At 40.4% G+C, this 17896-nt stretch overlaps 1 protein-coding gene across 1 annotated transcript in view; it reads left to right on the forward strand.

Annotated features, from left to right (window-relative positions):
• CNTNAP2 (contactin associated protein like 2) overlaps nucleotides 1-17896 on the forward strand; it is a 2079227-nt gene that overhangs the window by 1621977 nt on the left and 439354 nt on the right. The window contains exon 15 of the mRNA XM_029233017.1: nucleotides 2823-2979. Within this exon, the coding sequence (XP_029088850.1) occupies nucleotides 2823-2979 (157 nt within the window). The remainder of the gene's footprint in view (nucleotides 1-2822; nucleotides 2980-17896) is intronic.

Consider the following 17896-nt stretch of genomic DNA (forward strand, 5'->3'; position numbering starts at 1 on the left):
GTCCTCTTCCTGTAACATGGCCAGAGATGGAATCCACAGAGACCTAGTGCAGCTTACTAACCAAATGACCTGGTTCAGATTTTATAGTTTCTGTAAATGAAATATTTTAAGCCTTATTTTTTTTTTTTAACTCTTGACTGCATCAAAAGGAAACAAGAATTTATTATTGGTCATGGTTCCAACATTGGAAAAAGCATCAGAAGTTGGATGTGTTACTCTTTACCCTGATGGAAAGAGAAGCGAGAAGCAAATTAGCTTGAATGTAGAAAGCAAACAGCCCCCATCTGCTGGGACAGGCCCCAGAGACGCGGGAGACAAGGTTTCAGAATGGACCCTTATCTCAGAGAGCTGGCATCTTCCTCCCTTCAGAGCAGGGTGCTGACATCCCCTTCTGTACCTCTTGCCAGGTCAGCTCAAATGTATTTCTTAACATTCAGGTGCCATAAATCATCTTGTGAAGGGAAAAATAGTGACTTTTCCAAATTAAGTCAACACAACTGGAAAATCTGGAAATTTGTATGAATTACAATACCTGAATAACTCCTTTCTAAGTTCAGAGCATTTGCTCATTTATTATGTCAAGCCTGAACTCACAGTACAGTTGCCTACCTTTAAATTGCCTATCTCTAAATAAAACAAAAACAAAAGCTATTGGCATATGTGAGAAGGCACAGCGGCAGTTTTTACACAATTCCAGTATGGCCCTCACTTACTTTATTGTGTTATTTGCTTAGATGTTGTGACTGTTCACACAATAGCTCACTGAGTGCAAGACTCTTTCCTCCTTTTATTGCTAAGCACAAGCACATGCACAGATACTGGGACAAGTGTACACCTAACATCCTGAAAGGGCTGGTGAGTTATTCGAATGGAATTTTAGTCATGTGCCTGGAGATGTTAATTGTCAAGTGCAGGTTTACTGGCTGCACAGCCTCCATGAGATTCCATTCATTCCCCAGCTTCCTGCATGGGAAGCTGTTCTCGGGGCCTGAAACTCCTCTCAACAAAGACCGTCTAGCTGTCAAATTAAAAGTCCAAACCTTCATCTTAATGGACTTTGCTATGAAATCTGACAATGCCGACCCCACTGCTTTTCTGGAAATTCTTTGCTTGTTTCTCCTCCACCCTCTCTGTCCATTTTCTTTCTTGACCTCCACAACGGCCAGCTCCCTCTCTTTCTGTTCTCTAAATGCGGTTGGAATCCAAAAGATTCCAGTGACATCTCTCCTGCTACCAATCATTTACCTGATGGTTCCTAAAATGGGACTTTCAGCCCAGAGAATGCTCCTGAGATCCAGACTTCGATAGCCATTTGCCCGCCTCGTGTATCAGGTTCACCATCCTTTCTTTGACATTCCCTAAATTTCTCATCTTCCTCCCTGTGATCTACCTTGGTGAAGCACATCACCATCCTCTTAGTCACCTGAGCCAGAAACCCAGGATTAATCTCCACACCATCTTCCCACCTAAATCCCAACATTCCCAAGCTGGTTATACCTCCTAACTCTCTTCCCACTTTCTCTTCCTCTCCATTTCCACTACTCTCTTATTATTTCTCTTTTGTATTAACATAGGAGCATCACATCTGGCCTCCATGACTCCATCCCCCTGAAATCTGTCTTTCATCTCACTGTAGTTCCTTTAAAACACAAATTTGATCTTGAAAATCTCCTGCTTAAAATACTTGAATGGTTTCCCATTAGTTTCAGAATGAAGTCTGAAACCTTTAACCTTCTTAAATAGGAAGAAGTAAACGCAGAAAAGCAAGAATAAACCAAGGCAAAATAACTTCTTATTTGGACAAAGTTTGTTGTGCTATGACCCTTACCCACTGTCTATTGTGACCTACTCCTGCTACCCTCTCAAACTTATCTCTTCAGCCCTATTGTACCATCGATGGGTACACTCCTACTTGAGTGTTCCATATAGAACTTTGCCACCTGCTTCCTTTACATAGGAGTCCTTATCTCTCTTACCTCCTTATTCACCTGGGTAACTTAACCTTCAAGACATAGCTCAGATATGTTACCTCTTCTAGGAAACCCTCCTTCCGGACCTCCTTTCCCTCACCCACTGTCCTGTGTGTTCATAATAATAATTGAACTGAACTCTCAATCTGTATCTTTTCTCTCTATTATTCTGCTGAGTTTCTTGTAATGTTTGACACATAATGGAAACACAGTGGATGTTTGATGATTAGATGAGTGAATGAATGAATGGGTGAATATTAGGCCAAATAATAAAGCAAAGTAATATTGTATAAAGAGCATTGTGCAATGTCTTGTGAGATACAGTGTCAAACTTCCGGTTTGGGAGCCAATCTGCTGTGTAATTGAAAGAATTGTGTAACCTTTCTGGACCTCAGTTGCTTACCTGTAAAATAAGGAGATCATACTAAGGCGTAGTCCATGTTTAGCTCTAATATTCTGTCACCTCTGTCATTTCACAGAAAAAACACAACTAGCCATGAACTGAGTTGTATATTAAAGAATCGGTGCGTGGCCTACACACCTTCATTGTGGATGTGCCCCACCTGGGCGGCCAGTTTACAGAACAGGCTCCTAAATTCCTGCAGCGTGCACGTAAACGTGTCTTTCAAAGGAAGAGGTGCATACCGCGGTGGGAAAACTCGAGCTTACCAATCCCTCTGATAATTTTTTATTAAATATTCCTGTTACTGAATTTCATTGACTTCTAAGAGGGTTGAATGATGTTCAGTCTATCAGAGAGAGATGCTGCTCCTGGGTTGGGGGGATGTAAGTGTGACACGATAGCGACTGGGTCCTGGTCCTACTTCAGTGTGCCTTTCCCCTTTCTTGTAGATGGAAGCCCTTACACCTGGTGGGTGGGCAAAGCCAACGAGAAGCACTACTACTGGGGCGGCTCTGGGCCTGGAATTCAGAAATGCGCCTGCGGCATCGAGCGCAACTGCACGGACCCCAAATACTACTGCAACTGTGACGCGGATTACAAGCAGTGGTGAGTGCGGGGGGCTAGGGTGCGAGCTCACCCTCCTAGCATGCCTGTAGGTCACGCTAATTAGATGGAAGAGAAAGTGTGAAAAGTGCTGAAGTAATAAGATAATAGGTTAGAAAGGTTTAGAGCTAACCCAGTTGGCAAATGTCAGGGACGTTCTGAAAAATATAAAAGCGGAAAGAGGTCAGTGCTACAAGGGTAGGCATTTAGAATAGAAGAACACATAATTGATGTGTTCATATTTTATTTAGAGAGGGAAATAATGAGCCATGTAGTAGACAGTGATTTGCATTATAAAATGTGCTTTGTGACAATAGAGGGGGTGGCCGCGGGCAGGGAGCCCGTGTGCAGGCATGTGAGAGCGTTCTCTGCAAACAGCCTCCTATGGTGAGTGCTTCCACCTCCTGCAATGTTAGCTTTGAGTAGCTGGATGAGAAAAAAAAAAAATGAGGGGGAAAAAGAAAGGGAAAAAATTGTGCTTTGCTCTCGGTTTCAGCAACAGTGCTTACCGGTCTACTTTTCTTTTATGCCTTGAACTGTTTATAACTCTGATACAAATCAGTTCAAGGAAGATGTATTTTGGGTTTCTTTCATCCCTCTGCTGGCTTTTGTCCTGCTTCACGGTGAATGGCTGGTTCTGTGTCAGTAATAGATAAAGATAAATCAGCTGTCATTGCATAAGAAAAAGGCCCCAGAAGTTGGAGAGGAAGAATATAAACTTGAGTGCGGTTCTTTCTAGATGCACACATCCTGCACCTGCTTCTGGTTTTCTGACACGTGGAGAGGCTGGCTGTGCTACATTCCCGCCTCTGGGCGGCAGCAGAGAGCAAAGTCCTGCATTTCCTCACGTGACCAACCACAATTTACTATTGTCGCCTCTGTTTTACACCATTTGGGATAATTTACAAGACAAGGTCATCCTACCAGTTTACTGAAAACTAATTCTGAGTGTAAAGTTATATAATTGTCAGGTTGGATGCTTAATTTCCAAAAGCCATTTTTCTTTTAGTAAATGAAATGAATTACCACAGCTGAACGTTTCAGTGGCCTAGAATTTGTGTGTGTGTGTGTGTGTATAAATAGTTATCATTATTCTTAAATTATGTTTTATCGTAAAGAGGAAATCATGATACTCACTTTTTAATTTTGTTTGAAAGGTGTATCTACACGCACGCACACACACACATTCATACCCAGTATACAAACTAAAAGGAGAATGAAATCAGAAGGACCTGGGCTTTGAAGATAACTTTTCACTCAGTCAGTCAGTCGGTCCTTCATTCTGTCAGTCATTTACTCAGCAAATATCGATGGAGCTCTAATGTGCCAGGGAGTCTTGTAGGTACTGCGAATAAAACAGAGAATGGCAATAACAAGAACCCCTGCCCTGACTTATGTTCCTGTCACTTCTTACTAGTTGTGGGTCCTTAAGCAAGTTCCGTGGGCTCTCTCAGATTCATTTCTCTGTTCAGCTTTGACTCACACCCCCTTCGGGAAGCAGACTTTGAGTGCAGCCTCTCTGACCAGAAATGAGAGCACTGTCCCAGATGGTTCATTGTCCAGGGAACCCAGACTGTTCAATTCTTTTTGTACTACCACAGAAGAGAGTTGACATATTCAGAAGGAAAAGGGAAATCTTGTGTGTGAATCCAAGTGAAATTCATTTTTGTCAGACATCATTCCAAGTGCTAGGGATACAGTGACAAATAGAACATGCTCTTCGTCCTCAAGGTACTCAAAAACTAGTTAGGAAGAAAACACACACACAAATAGATGACATAAAACAATCAGTGCTCTGAAGAAGACATTGCAGGATACAACAAAACCAGTGCAAGAAAATTTAAAGTCCAACTGAGGGAGAGCTGGGAGGAGTTAGGAAAGTCCTTACAAGACAGGGATGCTTGAGAGAGAAGTAAGAGTTTGTCAGGCACACTCTTCCTTGCATGATTGACTTGGAGGAGAAGCATGAGTAAGGACAGTTTGGGGAACTGTCAGTGCAGTAGATCTGGAATGTGATGTGGAGAAGAAGGGAGAAAGCACAGTAAGGCTGAGCACCTAATGTTAAGGATAACATTAGAGCTGCCATTCTTTGCAGGGAGTGGTAGGAGTTTGGATTTATTGGCAGCGAGCCCCGTGGAGGAAACCTTGATAGGGATGGCGGCGGGAGGGGAGGAAAACAGTCAGCAAAGGATGTCAACATAGTCCTTGAAAGGCATCACTGGCGGTCCAGTGAGTAAGACTTCACGCTCCCAATGCAGGGGCCTGGGTTCAATCTCTGGTCAGGGAACTAGATCCTGCATGCATGCCACAACTAAGAGTTCACATGGCACAACTAAGAAGTCTGCATGCTGCAACTAAGAAGTCTTCATGCCACAACTAAAAGATCCCACATGCCGCAACAAAGATCCCATGTGCCACCCGGCGCAGCCATAAATATATATATATATATATACACACACACATACATATATATGTGTATATATATATATATATATATATAAAGAAAGGCATCAAGGGCAAGACCGTGGAAAAAGGGGAATACATGTAAGGTATTCGGGAAGTGGTACCTACAGCACTTGATAGTTATGACTATGTGAGAAGAAAGAGAGGAGTCTGGGTAGGCTCCCCACTGGGCACCTAGAAATGGTTAAATTCCTTATCAGGCTAGGAAATAACAATTTGAGGGGGTAGGTGATTTCAAAGGGGGAGGTGGGGTGGGGGAGGGATGCACTGGGAGTTCATCCTGAGTTCAAAGCTGAGTTCAACTTTGAAAATATTAAATTTGAGGCTCCAGCATAACACCATGTCTAAACCCAGAGGGGCACCATTAATGGGATTACTGATTAAACATACAGGCTACAGAGCAGTGTATTTCCGAGAACACACCTGAATTCAAATCACAGATGGGAAGAGGTGTAGACAGGTCTGTTCAGCCTCACTCGCAGACACACCCGTCTAGCAAGCTCTTGACAGGATTATAACTTTTCACAGTTACCTGGGGACTTGGACAGTGCTGATGTCTTGTTCCCTTCCAGCTGAGTAGCAGCCAAGACATCCTCACCCCTTCGCTTCTGTGAAGTCTGTGTAATGTCTCATGATAGGGGCACTGTATTTTGAGCAAACTGAAAAGTATAATATGTTTACAATAAATAGCTATTAAAATGATCTTCCCTATTTGGCACAAGAAAAGAAGTTTTTGGTGATGTCTTACGGGGCTTTGAATTCACCAGCACCTGGCAAAGACCTGTTCTGTGGATGCTTTCAATATTTTAGAATGATTGTTTCGTTTCTGGAGGTGTGTCCCAAAGTTCCCAGGAGCAGTAGAGAGAGACCTGGACTTGGAGACAGAAGATTTTACGTCCAGGCCAAGATTTGCCACTTTGGGGGCAGGTTTCTAACCAGTCTGAGACTTAGATTTGTCGTCTGTATGATAAAAATAAATCTGGACTGGTAGATTTTTGTGAGAGTTAAATAGAATGTGGAATAGGAAAATATTCTGTGAATTGTACAGTGCGGATACATACCTATTTGCAATTCTTAATTATGTAATTCTCATTGCAATTCTTAATGGCTCCAAATGAATCTTAAGAAATGAAAGCAGGCTGTGGAAAGAGGTGCCTTTGCGTTCTCGACCTGCTGTGCCACAGGGCTCGAGTCGAATTCTAGAATACCACGTGGCAGTGATACGGAGCAGCCTTTATCAGAGAAACTTACAAATCAGAGACCATCAAGAGAAGAGAAGGTCCAGGTCCACCAACCCTATCAATCCTCACAGAGAGATGCTGGGCCCAGGCTCTTGTGCTGAGCACAGTGTTCCAAAGAACCCCTGGCTTCTCTCTCTTCTCATAGGGCAAGAATGAGAGCAATTTTGTCAGTGGAAGAATCAGATTCTGAGGGCACCAGGCCAGCTGGGCATAGGGCCAGCTCTTTACTGCATTGCCTGGTAGTCCCGCAGGAGCAGGAGGGAAGCCAGGGCCCCTGCAGGAAGCTGACTTGAGTGCAGCCTCCCTGACGGAGAGAACTGGGGAGCACTTCCAGCAGGTTCATTGTCCAGGCTACCCGAAGTGTGTGCTCCATGGTCCCTGGTCTCCAGGTCTTTTCGTCCTACCACAGAGGACGGCCGAGAGACTCAGAAAAAGGAGATTCTAGTGCATACACCCAAGTGAAATTTGCATATGTGAAACCACATTTGTTGTGATGTAAAAGTAAAAATAGAGGTGCTACTGAATCTCATGCCTACAGACTCCAGCTAAGAAAGTTACTTCTTCCAGTCATCTTACCTCAATCACAGAGAATCATTTGGTTAAACTGGGATGAGACGAATGGGTGCAGAGTTTCCTCCTACGCCACTTCCTCTTTATGTGACCTAAGCTGGGCATTTCGCCTCTCTAAGATTTCATACCAGCAAAATGTAGATAGTGCTTCCCAATTCATGTAAAGGTCTGGTAAAGCGCTGTCATAAATCAGTGTTTAAAATTGCAGTAGGGTATATTATTTTTATTACTTGAATGTTGAATGGAAGTGCAGCTAAAATCTTAAAAATTTTATTTTCTTTATTTTATTGAAGTATAGTTGATTTACAGTGTTGTGTTAATTTCTTCCATACAGCAAAGTGACTCAGTTATACATATACATATATATTTTTTTCATATGTTTTTCCATTGTTTTGTCACAGGATATTGAATATAGTTTCCTGTGCTGTACAGTAGGACCTTGTTGTTTATCCATCCTGTATATAATAGTTTGCCTCTGCTAACCCCGAACTCCCAGTGCATCCCTCCCCCACCCCACCTCCCCCTTGGCAACCACAAGTCTGTTCTCTATGTCTGTGAGTCTATTTGTTTCTTAGACATGTTGATTTGTGTCGTACTTTAGATTCCACACATGAATGATATCATATGGTATTTGTCTTTCTCTTTCTGACTGACTTAGTATGATAATCTCCAGGTCCATCCATGTTGCTGCAGATGGCATTATTTCATTCTTTTTATGGCTGAGTAATATTCCATTGTATATATGTACCACATCTTCTTTATCCATTCATCTATCTATGGACATTTAGTTTATTTCCATGTCTTAGCTATTGTAAATAGTGCTGCTATGAACAAAGGGGTGCATGTATCTTTTCAAATTATAGTTTTGTCTGGGTATTTGCCCGGGAGTGGGATTGCTGGAATCATTAAAAATTTCTTAAAGTTCAGATACATAAATTGGGGCCCAGGAAATTTTTAATTACTTTCTAAACTTACATTGGAAATGAGAAGTGGAGATAAGACTGAGACCCAGATTTCCAAACTTCTAGTCCAGTGTTTTTCTACAATATCATGATCTAGGAAGACTACTCTTGTTTTTATCTTTTTAATGATTTATGAATTTAATGTTTTCACTAGTTATATGTAAGTTTTAAATTTAAAGCTTAAACAATAGACAACGTATTATATGTTCTGTTTTTAAAGAACTCTAAAACTTAGATTAAGCATTTTTTCATATTTACTAGAGTAAAATACACAAAAATGGAGCTGAGATAAATTAGATTGTAGCTCCAAGTGTGATTGTGTCTCACAGCAAAGTGGCAATGGGCTGTGAGAAGTATAAGCACCTCAATAATTGCCTGATTTTCTATGCCCTGAGAAATTCTGCACAGTTATTTCTGAGATTGAATGTAATTTAACATTTATGATTTACTATTCACAGCAGTAGTAAATATTCCCACCTACAGTGCCAGAATCCTACTTAAGTGAGCCTTGGTCTCAGCTAAGTGCCCACCACTGGGTAATTCCTGGTCTCTGACAGCCCGACTCAATGAGCTAAATCATCACAGCTGAAATTAGCAATTCCAAAATGGAATTACCAGTGAAGGTGTGCCATTCATTGCTTCAGTACCTTCTTGCGTGTAGTTGTAGAAATTCTGGGTAGTTGTGTCCTGGCCCAGATGGGCACGTACATGGGAGGAAATAAGTGAGGTGAAAATCCATTAGCACAGTCTTTGTGTTACAATTAGTAATCAGTTCCCACCTCAGTAGTTGAAAGGCATACACTAACTGGTAGTGCCCTATTCCATAGACCAGGAATTGGCGTGTCTGTGGAGCTTTTCTTCCTGGGCCAGAAATAATCCATGACAATGTTTACAGGCAGCAGAACCTCTTCACTGCTTCAAACCCAGAATCTTAACTTTTGGTTGGCTCAGATTACTGTCCAACTACTAACAGCAAAATATTTGGAATATTTTTAAAAGTAATCATCCTATATTTTTTCATTATTTTAATTTCATCTAATCAGTAACATTTTTCTGTGAAACATGTTCAGTTTTACTCAAAGTGAAATATTTATATGTGCATTCTCACCCATCATGTTGTTCAAATAATAATAATAGTGAACATTTTGAGTGTTCATTATGTGCCAAATATTGTTCAAGAGCTTAAATGTATCATGTCATTTAAACATCACATTGACCCAATGATGAAGGTGCTGTTTCTCCTCATTTTGCAGATGAGGAAATGAAGCCCCAGAGAGGTTAAGTTACTTCCCCAAGGTCACACAGCTAACAAGTCATAGAGCTGAGATGCAAGCCCAGGACAGGCAAACTCCAGATTCAAGCTCAAATATTACTCAGTAAAAGTTTCAACACATGTACTATATACAGTATGATTTCATTTTCTCCAATTTTTAAAATTGTTATAAAATACACATAAAAATTTACTGTCTTACCAGTTTTTAAGTATATGTAGTTCAGTGGTATTAAGTATTCATTTTGTTGTGCAACCATCACCACAATCCCTCTCTGGAACTCTTTTCATCTTGTAAAACTGAAACGCTCTACTCGTTAAACAATCTCTCCCTCCCCCAAGTACCTGGTAACTACCATTCTACTTTCTGCCTCTATAAATTTGACTGCTCTGGCGCCTCATATAAATGGAATCATACAGTCTTTTTGTGGTTGGCTTATTTCACTTAGCATAATGTCCTCAAAGTTCTTCTGTGTTGTAGCATGTGTCAGAATCTACTTCCTCTTTAAGGCTGAATAATATTTCATGGTATGTGTGCACCACATTTTATCCATTCATCTATCAGTAGACACTTGGGTTGCTTCCACCTCTCTGCAATTATGAATAATGCTGCTATGAACATGAGTGTAGGATTTCAATTTTATTACCTACTTTTACTCACCTCTGTGGTATTCCTTACTTGTTTTTTTGGTTCACATTATTTTCTAAATGTAACCTGGTTTTGAATCCTAGTTCTGTTCCTTGCTAGCTCAGTGACATTGAACAAGTTACAAAAGTGCTCTGTGACTATTTCCTTAGAAAAAAATTTGAAACAGTAATAATACCTACCTTGTGTGATAAATGTGAAGTTTAAATGAGAGGATACTCCTAAGTGAGAATGCACATCTGTATTTCACTAGCAAATGCTCCCCTAACATTTGTAATTGTTTTGACTACATCCAGTAAATACACGCTGAGTTAGGTCGTGATTGTCCCAAGGTACGGCCCATTGGTGTTCACCAAAAACTTCTCCCTGCCTTCCTCTCTGGCCGTCTTGCCTGAGTGCCCTGGTGCCGCCTCGTGAGATTCTTGTGCTGCTGGTGACGGCTGTCTCAGTCTGTGACTATCACTAATGCTATTATAGGAGACAGATGTGGAAACCCCACTGTGTCTTTCAGCGAGACCTTACTGAGGGGCTGGGACTTAGAGAAATCTGACGCCGAGAGAAATGTACCACTTCTGCCTGAAGTGACCGCTGTCAGAGACCACAAGCAGCACTCTAATCCCTGAGGCCCTGCCTGGCTCCCAGCGATCCTTCCCTTGGATCTCCACTCCACCCTGCTCTCACTAATGATCTTCCTGGGCAGCCCTGAGCATTAGGATCTAGGCTGGAGCCTCCTTGAGAACCCACAGGAGGAGGGAAGTCCTTCCTCCCCACCCCAAGCCCTACCTCAGTTCCTAGAGGAGGAACATTTGTTTCTCAGGCTGATTGATGGTACAAACATTAATTCCCTTTCAGGAGAAAATTCGTAGCTTCAAACAGTTTACAACAAAAAGCTGAGTCTATCACTGGCCTGGAACAGGCCATCATGGTGGGTATATTTTCCCAAATCTACATTTCAGTCCTAGGTGATACCACCTCTGGGACAGTAGTCTGACCCACAATGTGCAATGACAACATCAGTCCAGTTTCATTTCATGATCTCTTCATGAAGGAAGAGAAGTCAAGGAAGCCACCTTTAAGGGAAATTTGGAAATTGCTGTGAAAACTTTCATGTATCAATTCTTTGACTGAGCTTTTCACTATCTGGCATTTACATTCTTGTATGAATACGAACAAATATAAATACTGAGATTTTATTTTCCACTTTTTTGTAGCAGCCCAAACAAAACAAACCCTAATAGAAATGTCTATTAACAGAGTTTTAGAGAATTACACTGTATTTAGGCTGTTAAAGGAAGGCGATAGATACACAGACACTTGCATAGAAAGATGCCCAGATGAAAGGGCAAAAAACAAGTTGAAGAACACCATGTATGAGATGAGTCTGTTTTTTAAAAAATGCATAGAGATCCATAACCCTTATACATACATAGACAATTTCTGGAAACTATACAATAAAAACTATTGTAGACTACGGTTGTGGGGACTTATAGAAGACTTGTCTTTAGCCATACTACATCTTAAATTTACTCTGATTTTTTTTGCCATGATCGTATTTAACCTGTTCAATTAAAATGTTTTAAAGTAGTTTAAAAAACTAAAATTAAAAAGTAGGGACCCCACAGGCACCCTGTTTCATAATGAAACAATAGTAAATTGTTTTCTTTTTAAAAAACAAATAGAAGAATAATTTTCAACAACAAAATGTCATCCCTGCTCTTGATTCCACCAGCCCCAATACTCGAATGAGTGTCTAGGCAAATTGGAAGATTCCCCTTTCCTGTTTAGCACAGTGAAAGCAAGACCATCCATGCCATTAGCCTTACTGCAAAGTATGTTTTTTCTCATTTATCTGAATTCTGTGAAACAGCTATTTGTGCTTTTAATCTCTGGGATCCTGCTTTTGTTAATAATTGCTTACATCCCGATACTCAGTAGTCTTCTTTATGGATATTGTAGGAATGTGATTTTATGAGGAGCACTGATATCACTTATGAGTAACACTCTTCTGGTTGCTAAACAGACCAAAACAATAGTTGATATTCAAATAAATGTGTATACGCATATAAAATAAACTATTAAAATGGGTAGCTATCGATATATTTCCTTTTTAGATACATAAATGGAGATGCCCTTTTGATGTAATGAAGGCCATCTTCATTAAGTTAAACTTTGTTAAAAAAATTTTTTTTAGAAAGAAGAAGAAAGAAAAAGCAAACTTTATTTTAATGCTGTTTAGCCCCAAAGCATGTGTTTCAGTATCAGAGCATTGCCAGAATGAATTTAAGAAAGGTTCTACACCCTGGGTATTTTATTCCTTATACTTACTCTTCTGAAGTTCACTGGCCAGATTTCCTCTACCATAAAGTTGCATCTAAATAGGATATTCCTCAAAAATCTAGCAGGTAAACTCATTTAGAAGCCTAACTACTTTTCAATATGTGGGTCAGGGCTAAGAGCCCAAGGCAAGGGCTTCTGCTCTTTCATTAGGAATCCACCTCGGGATGTGAAATAGGAGATATCTGCCAGGCTCCTCCAGCAGGTGCTGGATGAGCTCAAGACACAAAGCAGCCTGTGACTTAAAAGACCCACTGGCAATGGGGACAGGGAAATGTCTCTCTTAGTTTGCAGAAAAAGCATAAAAATGATCTATTATGTTCTGTCTCAGGGACACTTTGGTGCCAACTTGCTTGGCATAGCATAGTATTCTCCTGTCACCTTGTGGATTGTATCATGACAGATAGGTAATTGGGCTCCAGAGACGATGTCAGCAAAGTGTCAATATGGTTTGACCAGTGCCCCTAAATAATATTGATGACAGGAAAGGGAGAGAGATTAATCAGGTGTGAACCTGTCAAATGTTCAGAGCGTGTGGTGGGTTCCCGAAATAGGCACAACTAACAAAAGAATGCTAAATGGACTTGAACAGAATAGCTTATTTAGTGATCTTGAGAAAAGCAGAGCCAAGATCCAAGAGAGATTTATAAGAAAGTTCATTTTCCATCAGCATGCCTCTCTCCAAAATGCTTTAAAAAGAGGGAGATCTATTATTATATTTTCTGGGGAAAAGATTGCATTCTTCCTAAAAATCAGTCATGAGAAAAAGGTCAAATTAAAAGGCGTGTCACTAAGCTGAAAGCAAAGTGCCGACGAAGCTATTGTGAGGCATATTATCAGTGTGGGTCGTGGGGAATCCACACATGCTGAAGCCTGTTTGTTTCTTTACTCTGTATCCCACTGAAAGATCAAATCCATTACACCTGAAAGTCATCATCACACTTTTCCTTATCATGCCAACCACCTCTCCTGGGTCTTTCACAGATACCTGACCCTCTGTTACTACAGCGTTTCTCTTTGTTCTAAATCTAAGTTCAGAGCAGTGTCGCAACAAACTTGCAAAATAACTTCCAACCTTGACTCTCCTCCCCCCATCCTACAACTTCATAACTGTCATTATCACTGTATGGCTTCACATAAATTAGAATCACCCAGGAACCATTAAAAATGCTGATCCATCAGGCCCTGCCTCAGAATAATTAAATCAATATCTTTGGGGATCAGGTCTGGTTACCCTGGATTTTCTGCAAACTCTTGGGGTTTCAAGTGTGTCACCAGGGTTGAGAACCACTGATTTCAGGTTAGGTTGAGCTGTACTAAATAAAGAAAGAAGGAGGGAGGGAGGGAGGGTGGGAGGATTGAAGGGTGGCTTAAACAAGATGAAAGCCTATTTCAATTTCCTTTTTGTGTGAGAGAAGCCCATGCTCCTCCCAACAATCTTCTCTGGCATTCTTAGGGTTTGACCACATCCTCAGGATCCAGTAAGGCTTCTAGAGCTGCAGCCATCACATTCACATTGCAGGTGGAAGGTAGAGAAGGGGAAAAAGAAAGCATGACTTCTCTCTCTGAAAATGCCTTTCCATACATACTTTTATTTACATATTGTTAGCTGCATGACCACACTTAGCTTTATGACCACACCTAGCTGCAAAGATGGCTGAGTTATGTAGCCTTTAACTGGGCATGAATGTGCCTCCCTAAAAATGAGGGTTCTGTTACCAAAGAAGAAGGGGGAAATGAGCATTAGGAGGCAACTAACAGTTTCTGTTCCAACTGTTAATTCTTCAAAAGAGCCCTGCTAATATCCTGTTCACACACCTTCAAGGGCTCCCCGTTAGCTTCATGGTTAAATCCACACTCCTTCAGTTACTATTTAGAGTTCCGAAGTCTCTCCTCCTTTTACCTTCTCAGCTTTTCCTCACTCTACATCATGGACATTCTGAAAATATGTTTACTGGCCCTTCTGTCTGCAACTGAACTATCTCATCACACTCCTGCCAGTTAAACGTCATTCTGCAGTGAAGACCAGCTCGAGGAAGTCTCCCTCACTTGGCCCACACCCCCAATGTCTAGCAACAGCTCCTGAATTAAAAACTTGCCTCCCCACATTCCCAAAGCAAATTACATTTATTATAAAGTTATATCGTACCTTAACTGTAATTCTTTGCCTCTATATCTGTCTTCTCTCTCAAACGGTAAGATTCATGATGCCAAACACCATGCCTCATTTGTGTTTATAAACCCTTCGTACCTACCACTTAGCAGCTACTCAGTAACTATTTGCAATTTGAATTAAATTTGTAGCCCTTTAGAGCAGCGGTCCCCAACTTTTTTGGCACCAGGGACCGGTTTTGTGGAAGATAATTTTTCCATGGACGAGGGTGGGGGGATGGTTCAGGCAGTAATGCAAGCGATGGGGAGCGGCAGATGAAGCTTTGCTCGCTCGCCTGTCACACACCTGCTGCTGTGTGGCCCGGTTCCTAACAGGCTGCAGACTGGTACCAGTACATGCCTTGCGGGTTGGGGACCCCTGCTTTAGAGATTTAGGGGGTTTCTTTAGTGTTTGAAAACTATCTTTTTGTCATGAGCCATAAACACACACAGAGACACACACCAATACTTTTGTCCTTGTAGATATTTTTTACTATGCACAGCAAAAATTGGAAAGTTATTTTGTACTAAATAGTAAGGTAATTCGGCCAAGAGAGTTTTGAAAATGCTAATCATATGTGCCTACTAATATGTTTATCTATACTTGCAAACACATGTACACACATATATATGTTAAGTGTACATACTGCCTTACTATATGTGATGTATGATACTGCATTAATTTTTTGGGGAGCATGCTAATTGTGTTAGGCTAGTTTAATGTCTGACATTAACACAAAATAAGTTACTCTATATACAGGGAGATAAATGATCAAGATGGAAATAGAGGATGTTTGCAAAATTTGAGAAAATGAGCATGGATGATAATACTTTGCCTCCTGTCTTTGTCAACACTGAGAAGGGTGTACCTTTACCGTAGACTAGTGAGGTAGGCAGGATAATGGTCCTCGAAGATGTTCACATCCTAATCCCTAGACCCTGTGAAAATGTTACCCTATGTGGCAGAAGGGACTTTGCAGAATGTGATTAATGGTAGAAGCCTGAGATGGGAGATTATCCTGGATTATCAAGGTGAGCCCAATCTAATCATGAGTCTTTAAAAATAGAGAAACTGTCGATAGCCTCATCCACCAGAGGGCAGACAGCAGAAGCAAGAAGAACTACAGTCCTGCAGCCTACAGAACGAAAACCACAATCACAGAAAGATAGACAAAATGTAAAGACAGAAGACTATGTCCCAGATGAAGGAACAAGATAAAACCCCAGAAAAACAACTAAATGAAGTGGAGGTAGGCAACCTTCCAGAAAAAGAATTCAGAATAATGATAGTGAAGATGATCCAGGGCCTCGGAAAAAGAATGGAGGCAAAGACCGAGAAGATGCAAGAACTGTTTAACAAACACCTAGAAGAATTAAAGAACAAACAAACAGAGATGAACAATACAATAGCTGAAATAAAAACTTCACTAGAAGGAATCAACAGCAGAATAACTGAGGCAGAAGAACGGATAAGTGACCTGGAAGACAGAATGATGGAATTCACTGCTGCGGAACAGAATAAAGAAAAAAGAATGAAAAGAAATGTAGACAGCCTAAGAGACCTCTGGGACAACATTAAACACACCAACATTCACATTATAGGGGTACCAGAAGGAGAAGAGAGAGAGAAAGAACCTGAGAAAATATTTGAAGAGATTATAGTCAAAAACTTCCCTAACACGGGAAAGAAAATAGCCACCCAAGTCCAGGAAGCGCAGAGAGTCCCAGGCAGGATAAACCCAAGGAGAAACACACCAAGACAAATAGTAATCAAATTGACAAAAATTAAAGACAAAGAAAAATTATTGAAAGCAACAAAGGAAAAATGACAAATAACATACAAGGGAACTCCCATAAGGTTAACAGCTAATTTCTCAGCAGAAACTCTACAGGCCAGAAGGGAGTGTCACCATGTGTTTAAAGTGATGAAAGGGAAGAAGCTACAACCAATATTACTCTACCTAGCAAGGATCTCATTCAGATTCAACAGAAAAATCAAAAATTTTATAAAGAAGCAAAAGCTAAGAGAATTCACCACCAAATGAGCTTTACAACAAATGCTAAAGGAACTTCTCTAAGAGGGAAACGCAAGAGAAGAAAAGGACCTACGGAAACAAACCCAAGACAATTAAGAAAATGGTAATAGGAACATACATATCAATAATTACCTTAAATGTGAATGGATTAAACGCTCCAACCAAAAGACACAGACAGGCTGAATGGATATAAAAAGACCCGTATATATGCCGTCTACAAGAGACCCAATTCAAACCTAGGGACATATACAGACTGAAAGTGAGGGGATGGAAAAAGATATTCCATGCAAATGAAAATCAAAAGAAAGCTGGAGTAGCAATACTCATATCAGATAAAATAGACTTTGAAGTAAAGAATGTTACAAGAGGCAAGGAAGGACACTACATAATGATCAAGGGATCAATCCAAGAAGAAGATATAACAATTATAAACATTTATGCACCCAAAATAGGAGCACCTCAATACATACGGCAAATGTTAACAGCTATAAAGGAGGAAATCAACAGTAACACAATAATAGTGGGGGAATTTAACGCCTCAGTTACACCAATGGACAGATCATCAAGACAGAAAATTAATAAAGGAACACAAGCTTTAAATGATACAATAGACCAGATAGATTTAATTGATATTTATAGGACATTCCATCCAAAAACAGCAGATGACACTTTCTTCTCAAGTGCACACTGAATATTCTCCAGCGTAGATCACATCTTGGGTCACAAATCAAGCCTTGGTAAGTTTAAGAAAATTGAAATCATACGAAGTTTCTTCTCTGACAACAACACTATGAGATTAGAAATAAATTACAGGAAAAAAAGTAAAAAACACAGACACAGGGAGGCTAAACAATAAGTTCCTAAATAACCTAGAGGTCACTGAAGAAATCAAAGAGGAAATCAAAAAATACCTAGAGACAAATGACAATGAAAACACGATGATCCAGAGCCTATAGGATGCAGCAAAAGCAGTTCTAAGAGGGAAGTTTATAGCAATGCAATCCTACCTCAGGAAACAAGAAAAATGTCAAATAAACAATTTAACCTTACACCTAAAGGAACTAGAGAAAGAAGAACAAACAAAACCCAAAGTTAGCAGAAGGAAAGAAATCATAAAGATCAGAGTAGAAACAAAGAAAACAATAGCAAAGATCAATAAAACTAAAAGCTGGTTCTTTGAGAAGATAAACAAAATTGATAAACCATTAGCCAGACTCATCAAGAAAAAGAGGGAGAGGACTCAAATC

Source organism: Monodon monoceros, unplaced genomic scaffold (assembly GCF_005190385.1).
Source record: "Monodon monoceros isolate NGI ecotype Baffin Bay Population unplaced genomic scaffold, NGI_Narwhal_1 Super_Scaffold_2, whole genome shotgun sequence".
NCBI lineage: Eukaryota > Metazoa > Chordata > Mammalia > Artiodactyla > Monodontidae > Monodon > Monodon monoceros.